Source organism: Lemur catta, chromosome 14 (assembly GCF_020740605.2).
Source record: "Lemur catta isolate mLemCat1 chromosome 14, mLemCat1.pri, whole genome shotgun sequence".
NCBI classification, from domain to species: domain Eukaryota; kingdom Metazoa; phylum Chordata; class Mammalia; order Primates; family Lemuridae; genus Lemur; species Lemur catta.
This window is the reverse complement of record NC_059141.1, coordinates 5,306,817-5,332,159: the sequence shown is the minus strand read 5'-3', so window position 1 is coordinate 5,332,159 and position 25,343 is coordinate 5,306,817. Positions and strand designations below refer to the sequence as shown.

General features: G+C 42.4%; 1 protein-coding gene across 1 annotated transcript; it reads right to left on the bottom strand.

Moving 5' to 3' along the window:
- Positions 1-13,665: 13,665 nt before the first annotated feature.
- Positions 13,666-23,544, bottom strand: TEX36 (testis expressed 36). The gene is made up of 4 exons (XM_045567891.1): positions 23,460-23,544; positions 18,102-18,233; positions 17,317-17,397; positions 13,666-13,962 (listed from the first exon to the last, which is right to left on the bottom strand). The coding sequence occupies exons 1-4, from the start codon at positions 23,508-23,510 to the stop codon at positions 13,666-13,668; spliced, it is 561 nt and encodes a 186-aa protein (XP_045423847.1). The 5' UTR covers positions 23,511-23,544.
- Positions 23,545-25,343: the final 1,799 nt, after the last annotated feature.

Here is a 25,343-nt window from a genome sequence, read left to right as displayed (position 1 = left end):
GGCCGTGTTGAAAACACTCCCTTGCTCATTAGTGCAATTGGCCAGAGAGAGCTAAGCACTGTGACAAGGTGGAACCACAGACAGTGAGCCTTGTCCTCAAGCTGCTCACAGCTGGGGTGGAAGAGGAAGCTGTACACAGACACCCAACACACAAGAGGCCCGTGCTCTGGCTGTGAGGGAGCTCAGAGGAGGCTGTGACATTACCTCCAGCTGGGGCCAAGATGGAATGAGCAGGTCTCCCTGTCAGCAAGGCAGGGAAAGGGGCCAAGACCACACCAGACCCACTGCCAACATACTATTCTGTGTTTCTCCAGGAACTAGCGGAATCTACTCTTGGTGCAGGAGAATTGTAACAAGGGACTTGAGTCTTGACAAGAAGTGGGCACCACCTCATTGCTCCATGCATTCAGGAGAAGGGACCCAGAGGAGTCACTGGACAGGCCCCACCGACTGGCCTTCGGAATCTTCCAGGTAACTAAAGCTCCCGCACAAGGAGCTCTTTCTTCCCTGCATCAAAGTGTTTGAAAAACACTTTGCGTGCATTCTCTCATTTGATCCTTGATCGTATAAAGTAGGTCCTGTAATTAGCCCCAATATGAGGATGTGAAAACCGAGACTTAGAAGTAACGTGGTCACAAAGACAGAAAGTAATTGAGCTGGGGACCAAAGCTTCTCTCTCAACCAGTAAGCCAAGACCAGCCTTGACAACTGTCCATGGCAAAGACTTTCCGGAATGTCCTTTTGGCGGCGCCCTTATGACAATGCCCTGCACAACGGGCAGCGTGTTGCACATTGGGGTACAGAGATACAGCAGATGGGGGGAAGTGCACAGTTTCTCTCTTGTCCCCATACACTACCATCCTCCAGGCCTGAGAGCCTGGCAGCGTCCTGGTGTCATTTCAGGCCCATGGGCCCTGCCTGCATTCTCTCAGTTCCTCCCGTTCGTGTACACCCGTCTGCCCCAGCACACGGCATGAATGAACTTCCCGGCTGGTGGTTCCACCCACAGCCCAGACAGGATCCCAGCCTCCCAGGGCTTCCTCAGCCTCTCTGCTCAGTGACTGGGCAGCCTGAATTTCTAGAACACTTTAAATATTTACGCTTTGTGTGTGCTGGACCATTTTACATACGTGATTCCTTAAATGAATAACCAAACGAGATTCAATTTTTATAATTTCATAAAAATTCCAAATGAGTTCACAAATATGACTTTTCTAATTCCTGTTTCCAGTTCTATAAATCTGACCTACACATTGTGACCGGCCATCACACCAGTTGCAGCCCCCCATCCCCCTTTCCCACCTTCCACTCCCCGCCCCAACTCGGGTCTGTCCTTGCCTTCTCCACGCACGTCCCTCTCTCCCTCACTTCCCTTCTAGCTTCCCTGAAAGCCCTAGTGCATTTGTGTGTGTGCGCAGTAAGAACACTTAGCATAAGATCTATCCTCTTACATATTAAGTGTGTAATACATTATTGTTGACTACAGGGACAATGTTGTAGAGCAGATCTCTAGAGCGTATTCATCTTACTTAAATGAAACCTTATACTTGATTAATAATTCCCATTTCCCCTACCCCCAAGCCCCTGGTCACCTCCATTCCAGTATCTGTTTTTATGAATTTCGCTATTTTAGACACCTCATGTAAGTAGAATCGTGCAGTGTGTGTCCTGTGTCTGACTTATTTCACCCAGCACAATGTCCTCAAAGTCTGTCCATGTTGCATATATTTCTCCTTCCTTTTTAAGACTGAGTAAGACCCCATGGTGTGTATTGATATATGCCACATTTTCTTTATTTACCTGTTGGTGGGTACCCTGGTGGTTTCACGTCTTAGCCATTGTGGATAGTACTGCAATGAACGCGGCAGTGTGCGTATGTCTTTGAGATACTGATTTCAATTCTTTTGGATGTACATGTCCTCCAGTCCCACCTGCAGTTCTCAGCCCTGGCTGACCCTACAAGCACATGGGGAGTTTTTAAAAAATACTGAAGCTGGCCTTGCCCCCAGGGACCTGACTTAGCTGGTCCAGCGGGACCCAAAAGGCAGCTCGAAGGGCAGCGGCCTCGCCCCAGGCCCTCTCATGGCACAGTCTCCCGCTTTTCCCTATGGGGCGATTTCTACTCCCCTTTTGCCATTTTCTCCTGCCCCAGTCCTGAGCTGCTGAGCCCTGTTGGTAAAACCCCAAAGCACAGCCACGAACCCCCTGCAAGTCCAGACCACCTCCCTGCTGCGGGGCCTCCTCCAGCTCTGTCCTGGTTCTTTGCGGCTTTCCCTGAATGGCAACTCCACAGCCTGCCCTGCTTCCCCAGGGTGATCTCAGGTGCCTCGTGCTCACCTGAAGCCCTGCCTTCCACCTCCCTAAGACAAAGCCGTGGCTCCAGAGGGATTCCTCCCCTGCCTCCCTCTCTCCTAAGTTTCTCTCATCTCCTCCCACCCAGTCGAGCCATATGACCCCCACCTGGAGGCAGGTCTCCCTTCCAGGCGTGCAGGACCCCAATGCCACACCTGCATCACCTCTCACCTTCCCCATCCTCATGCAACCTCAGTCTGCCCATTTCCATTCGCTTCTTTGCCTTAGTCTGTAAGCACCACTCTTTCCTTATGCTTAAAAAAAAATCCTGCCAAAAAAAAGAGAGAGAGAGAGAGAGAGAGAGAGAGGGAATCAGAAGACAGAGCCACAGAGATGCAGTGAGAGAGGTCTGGGCTCAATGTTGCTGCCTTTGGAGATGGGGGAGGGGCCAGAAACCCAGGCAGCCCCAGGGGCTGGAGAGGGAAAAGAAATGCGTTCTCCCCAGGGGCTCCAGAAAGGAAAGCAGCCCTCCGGCTTGATGTTTGTCCAGTGAGACGCACTGTGGACTTCTGACCTCCCAAATTATAAGATAATACATTTCTGCTGTTTTTAGCAAAAAAAAAAAATCCTTCTGCTGACTCCATTCCTCCATCAAGTTGTCATGGCATCTCTTCCCTGTATGTTGCATCCTCATCCTGAGCTGTTCCTGAGCTAAACCACCAGCTGTCTGCTAGACACATCCCTCTGCCTCCCCTGGCACCTTGACCGCAACTTGTCTGCAACTGCACTCACCTTCGCCTCCAACCTGGTCCCTCTACTGTGCCCCTGCGCATGTCCAGTCCAGCGGGGCTACCTGCTGCCTACCGCCACCCAGGAGCAGCCCTGAGACTTCATGTTTCCTTAGCCCTCTCTAGTGCACGATTAATTCCACCACTGCTCTTTCAGTAAATAAATAAATGAAGCCAAAATAACTCCCTATATCTGTAGGTAATCAAAATGTATTTAGGGCTTTAGTAAATAGTTTGTTTTTCTAATTTTCCTTTAATTAGCAGAGAAAGAATTAAAATCAATTCCTTATCTAGCAGATAAAAAATTAGACTCAGCTTTCACCCTTACACATACCCAAATTTTAATGTACAAAAGAAACACCAATTCATAATTGTTCCATAATATAATATGTATCCAATATTAAACACATTTCCGTGACATTTATCTTCTCTCCCTGATCACAGCTTAATAAAATTATGATGACCTTTCAAAGTATCCTAGCCTGATCCACACTCACTCGGCATCTTTAGCTCACGATCTTTGCCATGGCGAGAGGGCTGCTGCGTTTTGCTGTCTGATGGATAGTCTAGGCTGGATGCTCTACAGGCGAGGATGGAGTCTGCTGTTACTCACGCTTGTACCCAAGGCCAGCACAGGCCTTAGCACAGAGTAAGGGCTCCAAACATAGTCACTGGACAGGGAGTAAGCACACGAGGGCTTTGGGTGCGTCTACCATGTATTCATATTGGTACACATGGTCGTGTGGCTGGCTACACAACCTGTCCCGAAGGGAATGGGGCAGTCGGGAGAGAGGTTGTGTCCTGGGGTTGAGGGGCAGAGGACAGGGCCATATTAGGGAACAAGCTGGAAATCAGCCTGGCTTCAGTTGGCAAACAGTATCTGCTTTAACCAAACTGTCCTGATTGATTAGGGATACTCGGCAGAGCCAAATCCTTCCTTTAACTATCTAGAATGGCATGGGTAGTAGGCATCGCTTTCAACACAAAACACTCTTTGGAGGAACAATTAAGATTTCTCCCATGGGGTTATGTTGAGACATCCAGATCCTCTTTTGGAACCACAATGGCATTTGTTGGAGGAGGATTGGATATGCCACTCACAGCTGATACCTGTCCTGGAATCTTAGACAAAGGTTATACACAGCAGAAGGATATTTAAGATGTTTCTCCTTCAGGCCTAAGGAATAACAGTATGTTCTTCAGCAGAGAAGGCTGTAGCATTCCGCTCCGGTCACTCACGATCCTGTAAATAGCTATATGGAACGTGGATAATGAGCAGAGTTGTTCTTTCCGTTCGGAACTGGAATTGTCCTCTGCAAATGAGGCAGTCAGATCAGTGCCCAAGTGGTGTAGAAATAATTGTTCTTGGATATGAACATTCTGATGCTAGCTCCTGTTTGGACAGGCAGAAGGGAAGGAGGGAAGAAAACATGATTTGCGTTCTTGTGCCTATATTACCCAATTTGGGAACTTGCAGTTTAATTTCGATTGGGAGAGAAAATAAGGCATTTGAAGTTATTTTGGTTACTCTGTGCAGAAATCACACGCTACACCTAACAAATTCAACAATTTCATAGAGCCGTAGTCAAGCGCGTGAATTACAATTTTATTCATTCCATTTATTCAGTGAGTCAGGCTCTGACAGGGGGTTGATTTGTTGTTTAATATTTGGGGGGATTATTTTGGTATATCCGTAACATGTTTACTTAAATACTGTATGTTAAGTGAGATGTTTGGGTTTGTTGTGATGGGTACTTATAAAGGCAGTGTACAGCATTTCACACTTAGCACTTTCCCATCCTCACGTGGCACCAGGATTAGCACCATGACTACCCGTGTGTTTGGGAAGTGGCAGGCTTGTTTCACCCAGAGAAAGGCAGGGTTACTGCCAAGCCAGAGCCCAAGGTAGAGCTACAGTGGATCTTCCCACATTGCCAGCTCCCAGCACCATGCTAGGATCAAAGATTGTGGGTGGCAGCAAAGAGTTCGAAGGAGAAAATTGATTCTTCCTGCTTGTTTTGTGGTTCTCAGGGTGTTACCATAACAGCATGGATTCTTCCCTGAACTCAGCAGAACATATGGGATGCCTATAGTTAGCTCACCATTTCAACCCTTCCTCCCCAACACCCATCGCTCCCCCCAGGAATCCTCAATATGGGACCAGTTCTTCCATAGGTGAAAAAAAAAATGTTTAATTGTGGTGAAATGTCCTTTTCTCCTGACCTGCAGGTCAGCAGTGATATGTCCTGAATTTTGATTGCAGTTGTAATTGGCCACTAAACTGCAAAGTGGAAAGTGTTCCTAGAATGGTTGTTGTTATCAGCCACAGTAGGAGAAACACAGTCACAATATCTGGTTCCAGTGCATGGCCACCAAGGACAGAAATGGCTTTGGCCAAAGACAGGCACAAGATGCTCAAAATGAAAAGAAGACACAAGGCAATCTTTAAATCATAGTCCTAAATGTCAAAACAGACCAAGTGAAAATATGCTTCTGCCTAAAAATAGGCAGCATTTAAGGGTTGGTTTCATAGGAAATCATCACGTTGCCCTTTTAACTGTCATGTCTAAGGACCTTTAGATCTGATTTTTGCAAATATAAATTAGATACTCAATAGTTATGCACATGCCTACTGAATGCACAGCAAATAACTGAAGATTCCTGCTATTGGTCTAGAATGGGTACTAGGCAGCATCACTCCAAAGTGTTATTACCAAGCCATTCAGCTGTTCTTTTAGCGTCTAAGTCATTTCTCAGATGGCACAAGTCCAAGTCTAATTCATTAAAATGGAAGAAATCTATAAACACCTGCATGTAATTGATTAGTAAGTTGGGGTTTCTTTAACTGGCTGTTTGTTTATTCCTCCATTCAAAACAACACACTAAAACAAAGAACCAACAACAGCAAACCATTGACATAGTGCCAAGTTTATTAAAGACTTTTATTTTCGTAAAGCAGGTCATCATATGTGGGACATCTGTGCTGGAGCCCCCAGGACCCGTCCCTCCATGGAAATGCAGTTTCCTTTCATTCTTGGTTCTCTGGATTGAGAATTATGAGGTAGTTGGATAGTGTTGTTTATTGTTTATGTAGAAAACAAGTGATACTGGCTTTAAGGGGCAGTTATCTAGTTTGCGTGTGTATAGATGGTAAATAACCACCCCTACAATAATCCCCATGTCTCTCCACATAATTGCAGATTTGGTTCTGTAATTTTTTAAATTTAACTTCCAGGAAATTGAATTATGTGTCACTTTTGTTGGCGATTGTTGGTCTTTGGGCAAAGAAAGGAAAGAAGAGGCAGAAATCTCCACAAGTGAGGGTTTTGTGGGGACTCCCAGGGAGAAGAAAGGGAGTTGGAAGAAAATGAGCCTGGTGGAGAATGACATTCCTGTGTGTCAGAGGCGGAGATAAAAAGCCATGTGACCGTGTGTGTCAGTTATGGACTTCAGAGTTGTGCACAAGGCCATTGCAAAAAGATGTTCAGGCATCTGATTACTGTGAGTGTCTGCATCAGGCATGGGACCCAAGGAGCAGGACTGGACATCAGAAGCAGCTCAGATGTCACAAAACCTGCCTGTCGTCAGGCATTCTATGCACACAAACCACAGCAAAAGCCAAGCATCTCTTTGAAACCTGGCAGAGGAGAAAGCACTTACAAAGTCTCCCTCACAAAAAGGGACAGAAAGCGGGAACTAGCATGATTACTAATTTAAGATGTATAAAATGTCGTTTGATAGTCACTTTATTTTAGTGTGTCATTTTTTAAGGTTTAATTTTAGTGAACATAAAAACCCTTAGTCTTTATTTCCTAACATAAGGAAGAGAGTTTTTAGGTGGCTGCCGATGCTGCATTGGTAATATTGACTTACATGTTAAGAAGATTGTTTCTTTTTCTATTCTATTCCAAACCTTCTGTTTAGGCCGAAGAGAGAACCGTGGGTTTGGTGATAATACGTGTCACACTTCTCTAATATGAATCTCCTATTTCAGCCACCCAAGGGCAGGCCTCAGACAAGAGGTCTTTAGGGGCAACATTGTCCAGCTGGAATCTAATCACATTGGTTTGTTTGTTTGTTTTTCCCCTGTATTTACTTTGAGATTACCTTCTATCTGTGGCAAGTGATCCGATTTTCTAAGGGAAAGCAGGCGAGATCCAACTGAGCATGGGCAGGTCTATCGCAAATGTATGAACTGCCCCAGGGGCGCTGGTGTGGAGGCGTGACTTTGGGAAGAGGCGGGGCCCAGGGCACTTGATGGGGCTGTCTGAAGAGGTTCTCTACCAGGGCTGGTCCTCATCTCATTCTGTGCCAAGCAGTGAACTGGATCCACATCAGTGCCACAGGTGGGGATGAGAGTAGTTACTTGGGCCAGGAGGACAGAGCAGTGTCCCAGGAAGTTCGCAACAGGCAAACTGGGAGCCCTTCCCAGAAGACGCGCTGCTGTCTACACCCAGGGCAGCCCCTTCTGCCTCTCACTCACCCTCATGCAGATGGCGGGAGGCAAACATAGACACTGCTCACAGAGGAGCTGTCAGGGATCCTCCAAAACCAAGATTCACAAAAGTTTGCACCACGAGAGAAAGGCAAATAGACATAGCAACGCCTGAGGAAGCCAAATGAGTGGAGAAAAATAACAAGATATAGAAATAAGTAAAATTATTATCAGGCAGAATTAAACATTGCATCCATAAATAAAAGCCAGATAGAGACCTTGGAAATTAAAATGTTGTTTGGTTACAGGAAAACCTCAGTAGATTGGCTAAATAGCTGAATGGATAATTGAAGAGCCACTTACTAAACTGGAAGATGAAGCTTAGGGATTCTTCTAGAAACCATTGCAAATAGAGAAGTAGATGGAAAATATAAAGGAACACTGGAGAGTCAAAGAAGATCGATCTAGATACTTCAGTTTCCATTTAAGAGGTCTTCTAGAAGAGAAAGAGAACACAGAAGGGAGAAAATAAATAATTGACGAAAATTTTCTATAGCTAAAAAAATACTCATAAAATTAAAAATGAAAAGACAAGGATCCCAAGAGTGAAATACCCTACCTACTTTCGAAGTGTGCATATTGTGTAAATATCAGATTGATTAGCTAATTGACAAACTAGATATCATCTCATATAATTTTATAGCCAGCAAAATACACACATACACACACGTGCATGTAAAACTGTTAAAATCTAAATAAGGCCTGTGAATTGTACCAGTGTTGGGATATTTGTGACAGGCAGAATTCTAAGATGACCTTCAATGACCCTGACTCTTGAATAATCCCCTGCCCTTGAGTATGGACAGCATCTGTGAATATGACACCATATCAATCCCGTGATTATATCATGTTATATGGCAAAAAGGATTTTGCAGATGCATTAAGATCCCAAATCAGTTGATCTTGAAATATGATTATCCCTGGTGGGCCAGGCCTAATCAAGTGGTCCCTTGAAAAGGTGAAAGAGATTGTATAACATGAGAGAGACTCAACTGGAGCGAGATTCTCCATTGTGGCTTTGGAGTTGGAGGGGGCCGTGGAGCCAGGAATGCAGCAACCTACAGGCGCTAAGAAGGCCCGTTCTCAGAGCCAACGAGGAAGTGCAGGATCTCAGTCCTCCAACCACAAGGAACTGAATTGTGCCACAGCCACATAGGCTTAAAGAGGACCATGGGCCTCAGATGGGAGTGCAGCATGCACCTTGATTTTCGCCTGTGAGACCCTGAGCAGAGGACCTCGCCACAGGTGCCCAGCCTGCTAACCTACAGAACTGTGAGCTAGTAAATGGTGGTGTTATCAGCCACCATGTTGGCAGTAATTTGTTACACAGCATCATGGTTCCAATATTTGTCCCCTCCCAAACGCATGTTGAAATTTAATCCCCAATGTGGCCATATTGAGAGGTAGGGCCTTTAAGAGATGATTGGGTCATGAGGGGTCTGCTCCCATGAATGGGTTAGTCCATTCATGGATTAATAAATTAATGGGTTAATGGATTATCATGGGGGGGAAACTGGTGGCTTTCTAAGTAGAGGAAGAGAGACCTGAGAGAGCACATTAGCATGCCCAGGCCCTCCCCAGGTGATGCCCTGCACAGCTTTAGGGCTCTGCAGAGAGACCCCACCAGCAACAAGGCCCTCACTGGATGTGGCTCCCTGACATTGGTCTTCTCAGCTTCCATAACTGAAAGAAAGAAATTCCTTTTCTTGATAAATTACCTAGTTTCAGGTATTCTCTTATAAATAACAGAAAATGGACTAAGACACACAACAATAGAAAATGAATACACTATTTTACCACAGTTATGCTGGATGTTATTAGAGAAAACTAGGTGAAGAGTAGGCAAGAACCTCTTTGTGTAATTTTTTGACAACATACTATGGCCCTATAATTATTTCCCAAAATAGATTTATTTAAAAGGGAGATGGCACATCCTTGTCAAATATATGTAGAATAGTCACAGAAATTGACCATGTGTTAAGACACAAGAACATTTTTAAATTTTCAGTAAGCAGAAGTCACATAAATCTTAATCATTGACCATAGCGCAGAAATTACTTAATCATTAATAAAATACTGACAGTGAAAAATAACAATGAAAGAGTAACTTTTAAAATACCCTTCCTAATAGTTCCTGGATTAAAAAAGAAAGCAATTACAAGCTATTTGAAAATAAACGATAAGGAGAGCACCATGATGTGTGTGTAAATGCATGTATATGTGTGTATGTGTGTGTACGTGTGCATATGTGCATGTGTTTGTGTGTAAATGTGTGTGTGCACGTGTGTATGTATGTATATGAGTATGTGTATGTGTGTATATATTTGTGTGTGTATGTGTGTGCATGTGTGTGTATATATGTAGGTGTGTATATGTGTATGTTTGTGTGTGTGTATAGGGATGTGTGTGGGTGTGTGTATAGTGCCATTCCAAAGACGTAGCTTTAACCACATTTACAAGAAAACAGAAAAGACTGAAAATAATTGAGTTAAGCTTTCACCTTGAGAAGCTAGAAAAAGAAAATCAAAATAAGCCCAAGAAAGGAATTAGTAAACACAAAAGCATAAATTAATGAGATCAAAAGCAAATAACAAAAATGTAGAGTGTGTAAACAGCACAAAGGCATGTAAACAATATTCAAAATGTCAAAGGACAGGATGTGACTTTAAAGCCTTAAATATATTAAAACACTAAAATTTTAAAAATCAATAAAAACAAATGATTTCCTCTAAAAACAAAAATGACCAAAATTAGAAAAAGAAAAAAATAGAAATAGAAGCACCATACAGACCAATCTTCGTAAAAATAAACTGAAAAGACATCCAAAGATCTGCACCTAAACAGCACCAAGTCCCATGGGAGGTTTTGTGCAAATTCTATAAATATTTGCAATTTATATAAGCAGTGTCAGAGGACAGAAAAGGAAAGAAATCTGCCTTTAACTCAAATCTAAAATAATAATTGCAGAAGTTTGAAAACAAGAAGACAGTGAATAAAATATTTGCATATGAAGTCCTGAATATATCAAAGAATAATACATCATAACCAAAAGAATTTGTCCCAAGAAATGCTAGACTGGTTGAAGATTAGAAAATCCATTAATATATTTCATTACCTTAGCATATTAATAAAGAAAATATATATGATCATCTCAATAAATGCCAGAACATTCTTTGCTATAATGTCACTCCATATATCAACAACAAGAACCATAACACAAACTCTTAGAATTACTTAATAATCTCAAACAAAGGAAGGTCCTAAGCAAGGCACAGAATCTTGAAGCCATTAAAAAAGAGATTCATTCATTTTACTGAGTTAAAAAATATTCAGGGCTAAAAATATGGTATAGACTACCCCACTGCAAGATGTTAATAATGGGAAACTGAGGGGAGGCGTGGGGGATAGTGGGTACATAGGAACTCTACTTTCCATTCAGTTTTTTTGTAAACCTAAAACTGCTCTGAAAAACAAAGTCTATTAATTTGTATATATTAAACAAAGAAGAACAAAAAATGAAATGGAACATATTTGATACACAGGCTTGATACCTTAATATGTAAAGAAATCATACATGATTTAAAGAATAAGGCAAAGCAATAGAAAAATTAGTGAAAGATACAGATAAACAGTTCACAGCAAAAGAAATACAGGTGGCTTTTCAATAGCTACACACACACACAAGGAAAGAGATGCAAATGAAAATGCAACAACATTTTTAGGCTAACAAATTGGCAAATATGAAGTTTGATAACGCAAGGGTGTGGGAAGACAGGTGCTCTCCTACCTCCTGCCTTGGGGGTGAAACTGCAGGCTGGAGCACAGCCTCTTTTAGAAAATGTGACAATATGAACTAAAATTTTAAATCCACATACTCTTTAACTGGACAAGTTTATTTTTATGAGTTTACCATATAGAAATGCTCACAAATGCAGGTCAGTATTTATCTATAAAGTTGTTTATTCCAGATTGTTCATAGTAGGAAAAGACTGAAAACTGTCTAAATGGCCATCAAAAACTTAGAGGAACAATGGCTCATCCACATAATGGATAACTATGAATAATAGCCAGCCATGTTTTTCCAATAAAAGAGCGGATTTCTAAGAACTGATACAGAATGATTTCAAAGACACATTTGTAAGTGTAGTTGGCAGGGGAGTAGTAGAAAGCAACAACGGAATGGGATGTGTGTGTGTGTGTGTGTGTGTGTGTAAGAAAAATAGAAGCTGTACACAGATGACCGAGGAAGAACACACATATAAAAGCTGTCAACAGGGCTGGCCCTAGGAGAAAAAATGGGGGAAAAAGTCAGAGATGTGAGGAAAATTCTTTTTTCACAGTTTATTTTTATTTTCTTTGAAATTTTTCCCATGTACATATACTTTAAAAATATTTTAGAGACAAAAATTCTTAGGACACTAAGAACACAAGATAGCTAGATAAACCTTATCTATCTGGAACCTATAACAAAAGTCTATTTCTTGGTGAAACATTAGAAGGAGCCCCATTAAATTCAGAAATAAGAATATGTATTAATAATCTGTGATAATATTCAAATTGTACCTGAGGTCTTATCCAATGCAATGAAACGGAGAAGGAGCAAAATATAAATGTTAGAAATGATATAAAATTATCACTCTTGCAAATAATACAATTGTCCACATAGAAAATCCAGAAGCAAATGAACTGAAAAATTATTAAAACTTTCTTTTTATTTTCATAGAACATTTATTTATTATCAGAAGTTTAGCCAGGTGGCCAAATAGAAGATTCACGCATAGAAATCAATAGCTTTCTCATACATCAGCCAAAACCAATCTAAAAGTACTACTTTAAAAAAAACATTCAAAGTAGACACAAAATTTCAAAATATGCAGGAATAAACATGAAAAAGAAACATGTCAGACCTATGGGAGGAAAATTATAAGCTTTACTGAAGAACATAAAATAGGATTTGAACAAAGGAGGAGTATAAAGATGTCAGTTTTCCCATAAATTAATACATTTGAGGAACTTTCTATCAAATTGGCAATGTGTTGTTTCTTTTTTAATTTACAAGCTTATTCTAAAATTTATGTATAGGAAAAATATAAAAAAAAATGTTGGTATAGAATGATGGTGACACTACTCAGCTTACAGAAGAAAATATAAATGGCCACTGCATGGGCAAAGATACTCAATGTCACCAATAATTAGAGCAATGCAAAATAAGAAAATAACAAGGTACCTTTATTCCCCTTAAATATCCTTAAACATCTAAGTGATAGTGTGAGGGAGGAGAAACAGAAACTCACAGACACTGTTGGTGAGAGTTTAACTGGTACAGTCTTTTTCAAAGGCAATTGGCAATATTTATAATATTAAGACTTTGTGCATATTGTCCAACTCAGCACTAACAAGGTAACTTTCAGAGTCTACTCCAGAGGTGCATGTAAACAGGTATGTAAAGAGTGTATCAAGCATGTTCCTGCAGCATTGTGTCTGACAGCAAAAAATCAGAAACAATTCAAATGCCCATTAATAAGAAGATAAATTTTTAAAATATAGTGCATCTATATTTGGGAATAAAGGGCAGCAGTTTTTAAAAAATCAGTCTATTCATACTGACATTGGAGAATTCCAAGATATTACACGTTTTTGGAAATATCAAAAGAAAGTTGTAGAATGTTATTTACTCTGTAACATAGTTTATGTTCAAAATTTTATGCACATGTATATGATTATAAATGCAGATTAAAAACAAGTGGTTAACTTACATCTGGGGACAGACAGGGATTGGAGATAGGGTGAAATCATGAGGGTCTTTTGTTTGTATTATCTGAAATTTTAACATGAAAATGTAACGATGTATTAAGGATGTAACTTTTAAAACTCCCCCAAAGTAAAGGTGGCAATCTCAAAAGTTTATTTACACATGTGATTATTGTCACATATCTTTTTTTATAAGAATTTGAATGTTTTTCAACCTCATTAAAAATCATAAAAGTATTTCAAAAATTAAATGGTAGTGGTGGATCAGAAAACATATACTTTTAAGATGTCTGATGAAATATCAATATTACAAAACTCATCAAGAATCTTCTGGGAGGATTAGGGCTCCAGTGAAGAAATAACCTTTTTCTCAATAGTAAACCTTACTTTTGGCTTCTTTTTCAAAAATTCTGTATAGCTTCGCTCAGGAATAAATTTGAAAGTGCTCCATATCTCATTGTAATGTTTTGGAAAGCGTCTGAAAGTTGAGACCACCGCAGCTTCGTTATACACATATGATGTCTGGCTATTTGAAAAGCCATCGAGACAAGATGGAATGTAGTCACATGCCCAAAGATTGAAATTTCTTGAACCGTGTTGCCTTTTATCTGGGGAGATCTTCTTACGTCCCAGGCCCTGGCAAGAATTACAAGAAGATTAGGAGGAAAACATTCAAGGCCCCCCATGGTTACATTTTCATTTTAATATTTCAAACACTACAAAGGAAGACCTAACTAGAGAAGTCAGGGCCACTGCTTTGAGCTCCAGGTTGAAGTCCTGGAATGACATCTCCAGGAGCTGGGAGAACATGGCCTGGGCCACCAACACAGCAGCTCCTAGGAAGGGAAGTAGGTGAGATAAAACACTGCAGATGGCTTGCCTTATATTGGGGGAAAAGCTATATTAGTTTTACATTAATTAATTTATTAATTTTTATATTAATATTGGCAATAATATATTTTATATAATATGCTATACTATATTTATAGTAATATAGTGTCAGTATATTTCTTAAATATGTATGCTTGAGGGTAACTACTAGTAGAAGTCAGAGGGATGAAATAAATTCAATCTAGCAAAGTCAGGAGAGAGAAAAAAAGGAAACACATTTTGTTCTAGTAGGGGTTAAAAAAAAAAGAAACAAAATGTAAACAGAATAAATAGGAAACATAAAAACAAGATGACAGAAATGAAACCAAAAGCATAAATTGGCATAATAATGTGAATGGGTTAAATTCTCATATAAAGAAACAAAGACTCCTAGATTTTTTTTAACCATGCTGTATTTTTCTTTTTTAAAAAAAATTTTGTTTCTTTCTCTTTTTTTCTTTTTTTTTTAGAGACAGGGTCTCATTGTGTCACCCAGGCTGAAGTGTAGTGACGGGATCATAGCTCACTGCAGCCTCAAACTCTTAGCCTCAAGCAATTCTCCCACCTCAGCCTCCCAAAGCACTGGGGTTACAGGCATGAGCCACCATGCCTGGCCCTACACTATGCTGTATTCTCTTTATAATAGAAGACAATCTAACACAGAATGACTAAAAATTATGAAAACAAAGGAATGGACCATAACATAAGGAAAAATGTTAGCAGAAAGAAACAGTAGCAATGCTGATATTCATGGCTAAAGGTATTAAAGCATATAAAGAGGGACACTTCATATTGATAAATGGCAAAAGCCACCAAGAAAATAAAACAACCATGATTTTTTCTGCAGAAAGATATGGTATTAAACTATATAAGGCAGAAAAAAAACTTTAGAAATTCAAGAATAATCTTAGAAGCAGAAATTGACACAAGAAGACAAAAATTAAGAAAAGGATGTGAAAGATTTGAATAAAATAATTAACAGCCCTGAATTAATAAATAATTTTGTAACCAACAGGGGGGAATATATATTCTTTGTAAACACCCATGGAACACTTGTTAAAATTAATCACATATAAGACAACAAAAATAATCTCATAATTCAAAAAATATAAAGTATAGATTATACTCTTTAAAACTTACTATAACCCATAAAACTAGGTACTAGCAACAAATAGATGATCTTTTAAAAAAAGTCTAACCATATAGAAAATTCAAAACATTCTTCTAAATTTTTTTTAGTAAATAGAAATTAATTAAATCATAGACTACTTGGAAGCAAATAATAATAAGATCTTAAATAGAAAAATCTTTTGATGTAGCCAAAGCAATAATCTGAACAATATTCATAGTTTTAATAAATTTATTAACAAAACAATTGTAAGTATATGAACTACATATTCAACTGAAAAAAATTTAAAAGAACAGCAAAATAAGAGTATTTTAAGAGATAATATACCAGTACATTTGAAATAAGTTAGATAAATTTTAGACAAGCACGCATCAGCAAAATCTACCCAAGAAGAGGTTGAAAATTTTAATAGATTAATAATCAAGAGAGAAATGGAAAAAGTAATAAAAAACTAACTCTAAAAAAAATATCAAACTCAAGTTATTTTATGGGCAAATTTAATCTAACTTTCATTAAACTGAAAATCCAAATGTTATGTGAACTATTTCAGAACATAAAGTTGGAAAGCTTCCAGTGCTTTCTATGAGACTATCATAGCCCTGGTAAAATATATGTGGTACAATCCTGCTTATGTAGTTAATAAGATATACATTTAGGTGTGTATGTTTGTGTGTAAATTGCAAAAATTCTCAAATTCTCACCAAACCAGCAGTAAATTATCAAGGTGAGACTGTGATGAAGGAAAAATAAGAGTGCAAAGTGTATTTTTAATTTTGTATAATTCTATATTGTCTGAGTTTTTTAAAGGACATGTGTTACTTTGGTTATTTAGAAAAGAATATTAAACATTCCATTTAGAGAGGGGGGCCACGAGGATGTTCCGGTTCTGTTTTCAACCCTCTGCCAGAAGCAATTGTTTAGGATAAGCCCCTTTGATTTAGTTGAGATACTGTAGCCTAGAGGAAAGAGTAACTTCAGGCAAGTTGTTTAACTTCACTGGTTCTCAATTTTCTCATCTCTAAATGAGGGCGAGAAGAGTAATTAGTCCATAGGATTGCTGTGAGGATCGAACGAGATACTATGAGATGCTGGCATATGGCAAACACTTTATTTGGAGCATTATTAACATCCGCATCCTCATGGAGTTTCGAGTGCAGTAAGGATTCTTGGAGATCACGGGGTATAACCTTCCACCTAAGATATGTTAACCCTGTGCTGTCCAGTCTGGTGGCCACTAGCTATTGAGCACTTGCAACATGAGTCCTCCAAATTGATGTGTAAGGTGGTTAAGTGTAAAATACAAACCGGATTTTAAAGACTAGGTTTGGAAAAAGGAATGTAAATATCTCATTAATTTGTTTATATTGATTACATATTGAATTGATAAATTGGAAAATCACTGAGTTAAATAAAATATATTAAGTTAATTTCACCTGTTTTTTTTTTTTAACTGAATGTGGCTACTAAAAATTTTAAATTCCATATGCAGTGTGCACTACATTTTTATAACATAGGGCTGTGCTAACCACCATGCTGTCAGACTTTCTGTTCTCCAGCGACCAGGAACTCAGCTGCGTCTGGAGACAAGGCAACCCCAGTCATTAGGAAACACTGTAAAGGCGCCCCTTCCTCTGACCTCTCCTCCCGGGTCCTGGCTCTGCCTTCCAGAGACACGCACAGCAGTCCCTCCTTCCCATGGAAGACTTTCGCAAGAAAGCTCACAAAAGAGACAATTCATGGGAAGGCACTCTGAGAATTATAAAGTGCACCTAAACCTAGTCAGAAATCCGCTGCAGATTTTGAAAGCTGCATGGAACTGAGCCTCGAGAGTTTTTTTGTTTTGTAACCTGTTATGAGTCTAGTTTAAGACGTCGCTTTGTGTTGACCTTGCTGCAGTGTTGAGGTCAGTCCTCTATCTTCAACACGCCTCCGAAACCTAGAGCCCTGACGTCGCTCCCCGATTTGTTAGTAACGTGGAAGGAAATACTCACGGAGTCCACGTAGTAGCCAGAGTCCTCAAAGCCGTGCCGATTGTCGTGGACGGAGAAGGGGAAGTTGTTATTGACTGCTTGCTGGAAGAGAGCGTGGGCGGAGATGAGAGGTCGCACGTCAGAGCTGCAGGATGCTTTCAGAACCGGGCGCAGTGGTGTGGAAGGAAGACAGATGAGGCCGAGTGACCTCGAAGTAAGACAATTAAACCCATCGCCAGAGATGGAGCAAAGGGCACAGGGCTGTGAGGACGCACATGTGCACGTCAGCTTAGGGCTTTGAAATTCAACCTTATTGCCAGCATTCCAAAAATCATAAAAATTCTCTTTCAAAACACCTTATTTGGAGGCAAGGATGGAAAAGTGTGTAGGCTCATGGAGCCAAAACCTGGGTACCACTTTTGAGGCCGTGTAGACCAACTTCTTCATCTGACGGATAAGGATCCCAGAAGACAGAGCCCTGGCCCAAGGTCTCAGGGTGAGTTTGGCAGGTGTGAAGTCGACACCTGCTTCTCCTTCCTGCCACTCCAGTGCCCCTGAAGTTGCTCATGAATCAGCCGGGGGCCGAATGAACTGTGAGCTGTAACCAGGGCTGTTGCTTCTTGTCCACAGACAGCCTAACTTGACTGGGCCCGGAGGAAGCTCCTCGGAGAGTACCAGGCTATGAGGTTGGGGTGCAAAATGAGCAGCCTCTTACAAGGAAGAATTGTCTGGCCCCAAATGCCAGTGGTGCCCTGCCCTCGGAGAGCCCCAGGAGCGCGTACCTGGGGCCAGAGCTCTGGACTCACCTTCTCCCGGATTTTGTATATTGGCGGTAGCTTCTCCTTCACTTGCCGAGACAAATGTGGATTCTGGGGCTCTTTTAACATAGCACTCGTGATGGATTCTGGTGTCCTTCGCGTTAGCCCAATGTGAGGGAACTGGAAAAATAGCACAAGGCTTGATTAAAACCAGACACATCTGGCTCTATAAGCCAAGTATCAGGGCTTCCTCTGTGTAGTGATTAAAATGCAATTTGGGTGCTTCTGGCGTGCAATGGAAATGGCATAATTTTTGTAATTTTCAAGTATTCTTTCCAAGACAAAAAACACTGTAATGGCCCAGAGCCATCACTGCTGGTTGTTTCAAGTTACAGGGGCCACCCCTGCTGCGCTGGAGCCTGGCTATGTTTCCGCAGCCTGGGAAGGAAGGTGTGGCCCTCAGAGAGTGAGCAGGCTACTCTGAGAAGACAGGAATGTGTTATTTGAGATCCTCCTCTGGTCAGGGAGCTCCGGTACTTGGCGCCTGGGATTCAACCCAGGTCCATGGGGTGAGCCGAATTCCAGCAATGTAGGTGTGAGGTAGAATGTGGGATGGTAGAGGGTGGGCAAAGAAAGAGGGGGTAGAAGGGTGAAGCAAGAAAAGTGAGGACAAGGAGGATTATTTGGGGGTGCCCTTGCGATCTCCCTACAAAACGGTGGGGAGGAAACAGGACTGAGCAGAGGGAGGTGGTCCAGGCCAGAGCCTCAGTTGACCCTGCAGAGAGCTGTGGATGTGGGGTGGCCCCTTCGGAGATGGGGCAAGGGGACCCCGCCTCTGCACACCCTAATCCATTGGAAGATTGATCCCCAGGAAGAGGGGCTGGCCTTGGGAAGGCAGCTCTCTTCAGCCAAGGCATCCCTAGGGGTGGATGGGGCCAGGGGCGGGGGCACATTGTCTGCAACTGGAGCACTGAGTGAGTCCTCCCTTCCTGGAGGGGATGAGGCTGGCACTTGATGGCCACAGCAGCTCAACCCAATTTATGTGAATGGCACCTCTTAAAAGCCACCCCAACAAAGTGACCTCTCAAGTAGGGATCTCTAGAAGAAAATGAGTGGAAATTAAAATAAGCAAAAGACGAGACCCGACTCTTGGTGAAAATTCGCAGCATGACAACGTGGTCGGGACATGGGCTGTAGATTCAGAGGGCCTGAGTCCAATGCCAGCTCTCTCTCCTACTAAGTGAGCCGGATGCAAGAGACTTAACTTTTCCAAGCCTCAGTTTCCCTATCTGTAAAATGGGAATAATAATAGCTACCTGATCTGGTAGATTTGAGCAAGAGAGAAAATGCGTGCACCCCGGTAGTGCTCACCTACTGTTAGCTGGTTCTGGTTTTGCTCACAGCTGTTCCCTCCCTTGCCCCCAAACCCATTGCTGTCACCTTAGGCTGGTATTCCTTCCTTCTTTTTTGGAGTCTAATGACATCAGCCAGCACTGCTATTCTCTCTCCAGTCCTCCTCAAGTCACAATATAACTGTGTATTCAGATGGCTTTTGATTAACGTCTGCACAAGAGTGTGTTCAGTAGGCTGCCATTTCTGTAACAAGCTGGGGGGCTTACATTACATATGTTGGATACTTGGTGGTGGGTTCTGTGCAGGGTGGTGGGGAATTCTCTGAGAAACAACGGGCTAGATGACATGTAGCAGTGGCTAGACCTCTGAAATTCTATGCTGAGTGGAGAAAAGGAAGAAAGAAACAGAATGATGTCCATAACCCAGCACCATTTATGTAACTAAGTCATCCACGCACACAAAACAGCCATACATGATGTGTAAGAGCACTGTGAATAAAAGAACTCCCATTACGCACACTCGAATGGCGCCATTTGGGGTGAGGAGAGTAGGAATGGGGGTCAAAGGCCATGAAACAACCACACAGACCAGCCCTGCTTCATGTGCACAGACTCTCCCAAGCACATGTGGGAAACTGGCCACAGGGACCCCTCGAAGGAAGGGATCAGGGACGGAGGGGACTTTTTTCCCACTGACCATCATTTTGCACCAGTTCAACGTTTCTTAATTAAATGTGGATATTACATTGTCTTTTTTCCCACAACAAAAATAAATGTATTTGTTTCTGATTAGAATGGTAATGTATATTTCTGACTTAAAAAAAAACTTAAAGAAAAACATTAAGGAAGGAAGTAAAAGTCTCCTGCAATCCTATCACGCTTTCCCCTTAACTCTTCAGTGACCATCCTTTCCATGCATCCTCATACGAATGTACATCCCTATGTATGTGCGATTTTGCATACGTGGCAGCATATTATAAATGTGAGTCCTAAAAATTATGAATATCTTGTCATTTAGCAGTAACTTTTGGTTGCCTTCTCCCTCCCCCTCATGTCACCCTCGCTGCCACCCCAGATCACAGTATTAACAGCTGAGCTCTCATACGGTCATATACAAACACCTATACACACAAGAGGACTTTCTTATACTGCTTTACAAAAATTGGATTATGTTATACCACTGCCTTGCACCTTGCTTTTCTCACTTAACAATATAACCTAGAAGTTTTTTCCAAGTCAACCTATGTATTTCTAATTCATTCTCTATTCTATTTTTTAAATGTTTTCAAACAATTATTTCTTAGGGGTAAATGTAAATAATACAAAGGGCCTTCAGGCTGGTAACCTTTCCCTTCGCCCTCACTCTGGTCTGATCGAGCCTCTGCTTCTCTCTGGGAAGCTGTGGAAAGCTCAGGCCGTGGGTGGGGGTGGTTGTTCCAACGTCGAGAATGGTGGCTCTCACCAGTTAAATGACAACTGCCTTGGGTTCATTTGTATTCTGCAAGTCTGTGAACTAAATCGCTGTAAAAAAAAATGGCTCTAGCATTTTAATTTCACTCTTTTTAAATATATATTTAATGGCTATAACATGATAGCTGTGAAATAAACCCTTCTGTTAGATATTGTAACCGTGAAATATAGCTTTTTAACTAGTTGGCGGTGAAATTGGTGCTGCATTCAATCACTCAATGACTGAAATATTAAATAGGAAGGTGCAAGTGTGTGGAAAAATCTTTCCCACCCAGCAACAGCCAGATTACAACCAGCAAGGTCAACTGCAAAAGGACTGTCACCTCTAACGTGGCAATTGCTGTCCTCCCAAATGGGCTGCTGCTGACTCAAAGCCAAAAATTTCTTTAATTTTCCCGACTCATCTACAAGTTACTTTGGAAACTTCATGATCAGCACTATTCTTTTTATGCTCTTAGGTGCTGACAGCAGAAAGGATTCATGCCAGGGGCTCAACCCAAACCCTGGGAGGCAGTGGCTCTCCTCCTAAAACCTGGGCACTGGGTTGCAGTCCTGGGCTCTTGACAGGAGAATGCAATGAATGTCTATCTATGAGATGATGACTCTTGCTTTCTCCCTTACAACAGAACCTGACTTTGGAGTGGCAATGTGCTGCTTAGAAAATACCTCCCCAGACTCCCTTGCAGCTAAATTGGCCATGTGACCCAGTGAGATGGGAGCAGAAGTCTGCAGGGCAGGACTGCTGGGAAAGCATTATTTTCCCAATAAAAAGGGACAGACTCAGGTGACAAGTGCCTTCTATCTTTTCATCCTTTGACCTTCCCCTTATTTTCCTGCCTTGGTTGTGGACACACAGCCTCGAAGTAGAAGCCCCCACACTAAGGAGGGCAGAACAGCTGTCCCAGCCTTGGCCTGCCTACTTCTAGATTTTATTGTTACTTGAGAAATATAAAGCCCCATTTGGTTAAGACACTGTAGTCAGCCTTTTATAATATGCAGACGAACACAATCCTAACTCATAAAAGGGTGACAGACAGAGGGGAAGCTACTAAGTCTGAGAAAAATGTTTTTCTCTTCATGGGTAATTAGCATTATGTAGTTCTTAGTTTACTTTGACTGCCAGGGAACTCGGAGTCAAATTTGGTGCCCAGATACCTACAGTGTAGACCATTATGGCATATATATCTATGTTATATATTTTCCCAGTCTCAGCCTCTTATTGTAAAGTATATTTAAACTGATTATGAATTTTTATTTCATTTTTACTATTTTTATTATTTTATTGTGTATATTTTTCATATATTCCTTTAAATTTTTGTGGAATGAAACAAGGTGTACATGATGTGTGTGTGCATAAATATATATACACATACAAGCACACGTGTTCTAGTTAGCAAGAATTGAGTGGTTACTGTGTGCTCATGCATTATACTGAGCACTTGTGAATGTGTCATTGATCCCCACAATAGCCCTGTACCCCTGGGACACTATGCTCACATTCTGCACAAAAAGAAACTGAGATTTAGAAAAACTAACCTACTTAGCCAAGGTTATGTGCAAGTAGGTAAGTCAGTCAATTTTTAAAAGCCTTCAGACCTAAACTTGATGAAATCTTTTCCATTTTTCTTTTTTCTTTTAAACAAACAAAATTTCTAAAACAGTTTTCTACTTAGTGCTGCCCTAAAATAACCTGACACCAGGTTTTTCTGTGTCTCTCACTGTGAGTGTAGGCAGGACGCAGGCAACAGTCCACTGCTGTGATTCCCCCTTGACCTTTCTATGAATGAATTGCAGAAATTAGAAATGGAGAAGACCTGTCAGCACATGAGATATACATGTTAAAGAGCAAATAAGAGAAGTGCTTGGGTGGACAAGGCTAAGACCCCACACTTAGCAGTGACCCAAATGTTTCTGGAAGATGGAAGAACAGCGATGAATCCCACTGGGCGTGTAAGGACATCAAAAGAGAGGGGTCTAGCGAAGAGCGTGAAGCTGGAAAGCAAAATTTTCAAATGATCGAGATGAGTGAACGATGTGTTTCTAGAATCTTCTTTCACAGTCTGGTGGCACTAAGGGAAAGAGACTGCGAGTCAATAGGAATTTGTTTAGAGATTTCTAGTATAAGACTAATTCCTTCAGCGAATATTTACCAAGTGCCTCCTACGCTCCGGCTTCCATTCTAGGCATTGAAGATGTGTCCTTGAGTGAAAAGGACAAGGCCCTGACCCCTCGTGGAGCTGATGTTCTAGCAAGGGGAGACGAGTGATGCACATAATACAGGTTACATAGTACGTTAGAAGACAGATGTTGTGGAAAAAGGAAAAAGGAGAGAAGGCAACAGTCGCTGCCTAGTGGACATTTACAAGGTTCTAGTGTGCTGAGCATTTTACATGCATTATTTCATTCAATCCTCCCAAGAATGTTAGGAGATTCCCGTTTCACAGATGAAGGCACTGAGGCCAAGTGAAGTGATTTGTCAAAGGTCATGCTGCAGTAAGTAGCAGAAGCGGGATCTGAACCCAGTTCTGTGCCCCTGACCACACCCACATGGCATGAAAGGGATGCAGGGCGCCATCTTCCTTACCCATCTTCCGTCCTTGTCTAAAGGTGGGTTGAAGCGCCTCCCTTTGGCCATTCTCTCCAGGAAGCCGAAGGGGGCTGAGGTGGACTCCCTCACCTCTCCGTGGCATCAGCCCTACACATCTGGAAGCCACTCCTCCTCCTCCTCCTCCTCCTCCTCCACCTCCTCGGTCCTGATCTTTGCTTCTCAGCCTTTGCCAGGAGCCGGAGCAGGGTGCCCGTTGTTGCCAGGGAGTGGACGCTCACGCATCACAATGGGTTGGGAGGGGTCCTCCAAGCTCTCTGAGCATCGCTGCCACTGGCTCCTTGCAGCTGCGGCTCCCCAGGGTATGAGGCAAAGAGCCGCCAGGTCCCAGCCGAGGAAGGCCTGTGGTCAGGTCAGACAGGTGCGGACAAGACAACCTTGGGGAAACAGCACACTCTTTGTGCCTTTTAAGTCCTAAAACCAGTAATATTTGTGTCGGAGGTGCCCATGGTAAACATCTGTCCCAACCTCTTACTTTTCAGAGAAATAAACTGAGTCCCAGGCTCGGGGTGACCTTGTCCACATCAGTAACACGGCGGCATCTGGGACCCACGCCTCCTGCCGTCCCTTCCTGGAAGGCTCTGTGTCCCTGCTCAGACCCAGCGAGGGACTCGCTCACAGCCACTCTGACCTGCCTGACACAGCACTGGGGCCATGAGGAAGTAACATTCATGAGTCATTATCACATGCCAGGCGCTGTGCTAAACACTTTCACCTGTTTTGCTTTTCCTCCGTGACAAGCGTCAACGTTTACAAATGAGGAAACGAGGGTCACACAGCAACAGACTGGGCGCCAGAAGTCACACCAAGGTCATGGGACAGCTCCAGAGCTTACAAGCCTTTCCAAGGGCCACCTGGCCTCCCTGAGGCTACAAAGGCTGCTCCTGAAATCTGGCCTTTCTCTCTGGGCCCGCACGCGCGAGTCCCGCCTCCCTGCTACTCTGCACGTGCTTCTGCCTTTCTCGCTTTCTTTCTCCTTGTTTTGATGCTGTGTCTTGCCAGATCCCTTGACTATTCCACGTGAGGATAACAGTACACACGTACAGGAGAATCTGTCCGGCTCTCCCTTTTGCTAAGAAATTGTGTCCTAACCCCCTCCTCTCCCAGCCTTCTCCCTGAGTGTTCTAACGAGAGTCTCAATGGTAGTGACACGGGACCTTACCCGCTGCCAGCACTGTGATGCCAGGGGTACAACAGTCCTCTTGCCACTGTGATGCCAATAGTCGCATGCTAAGGAGAGAGGGGGGAAAAGCTGGTGGGCAGCCTCTTTGGGTGCTGGGGGACCACCGTTCCAACTCTAGAGGGGCAATCCTGTCGTGTACACCGTGAACACTCCCTGGGTTTCTGCTACCTGCTGACAAACCCGTCGCAGCCGATACAGTGCATCTTCCACTTCACCTGGCACTGCTGTCTGCTCCCCAAAGCCGTGGCGTAAACATGCACTCCCCACAGCAGCGCAAGAGAGTCCTGTTGTTTCGCAGCCTTGCCAAGGCTTGGTATTTTGATTAAGATCAAGTTTGGCTGGGACAGAAACTCCAAATAACAGGGGCTTAAACACGGTAGACATGTATTCTCTCTGTGTAAATGACGTCAGGAGGAGGTCATCCAGCCTCGATGTGACAGCTCTGCTGTCCAGGGTCCTCAGAGACGAGCCTCCCTCTTACCTGTCACACTCAGAGGGCCCCAGAGGTGGCATCTGCATTCCAGGCAGCAGGTAGCACGGTGGAGGGAGGCAAGTAGCAAGGAAAGGACGTGTCCCCATGTATCACGTCAGACCAATCCCAACCCCTTGCCTCCACTCTCTTGTCATTGGCCCAGCGGCTCCAAGGAAGGTTCTGGCAGCACTTCCTGTCCTGGGCCAGG

Bases quoted from the DNA above. Each gene is read 5' to 3' on its own strand.
- TEX36 (XM_045567891.1), bottom strand. From the start codon at position 23,510: ATGGCCAAAGGGAGGCGCTTCAACCCACCTTTAGACAAGGACGGAAGA. The intron at 18,234-23,459 runs GTAAGGAAGATG...CTATTTTTCCAG, and splicing joins TAGACAAGGACGGAAGATGG to TTCCCTCACATTGGGCTAAC. The intron at 13,963-17,316 runs GTGAGTATTTCC...AATTCTTGCCAG, and splicing joins CTGGCTACTACGTGGACTCC to GGCCTGGGACGTAAGAAGAT.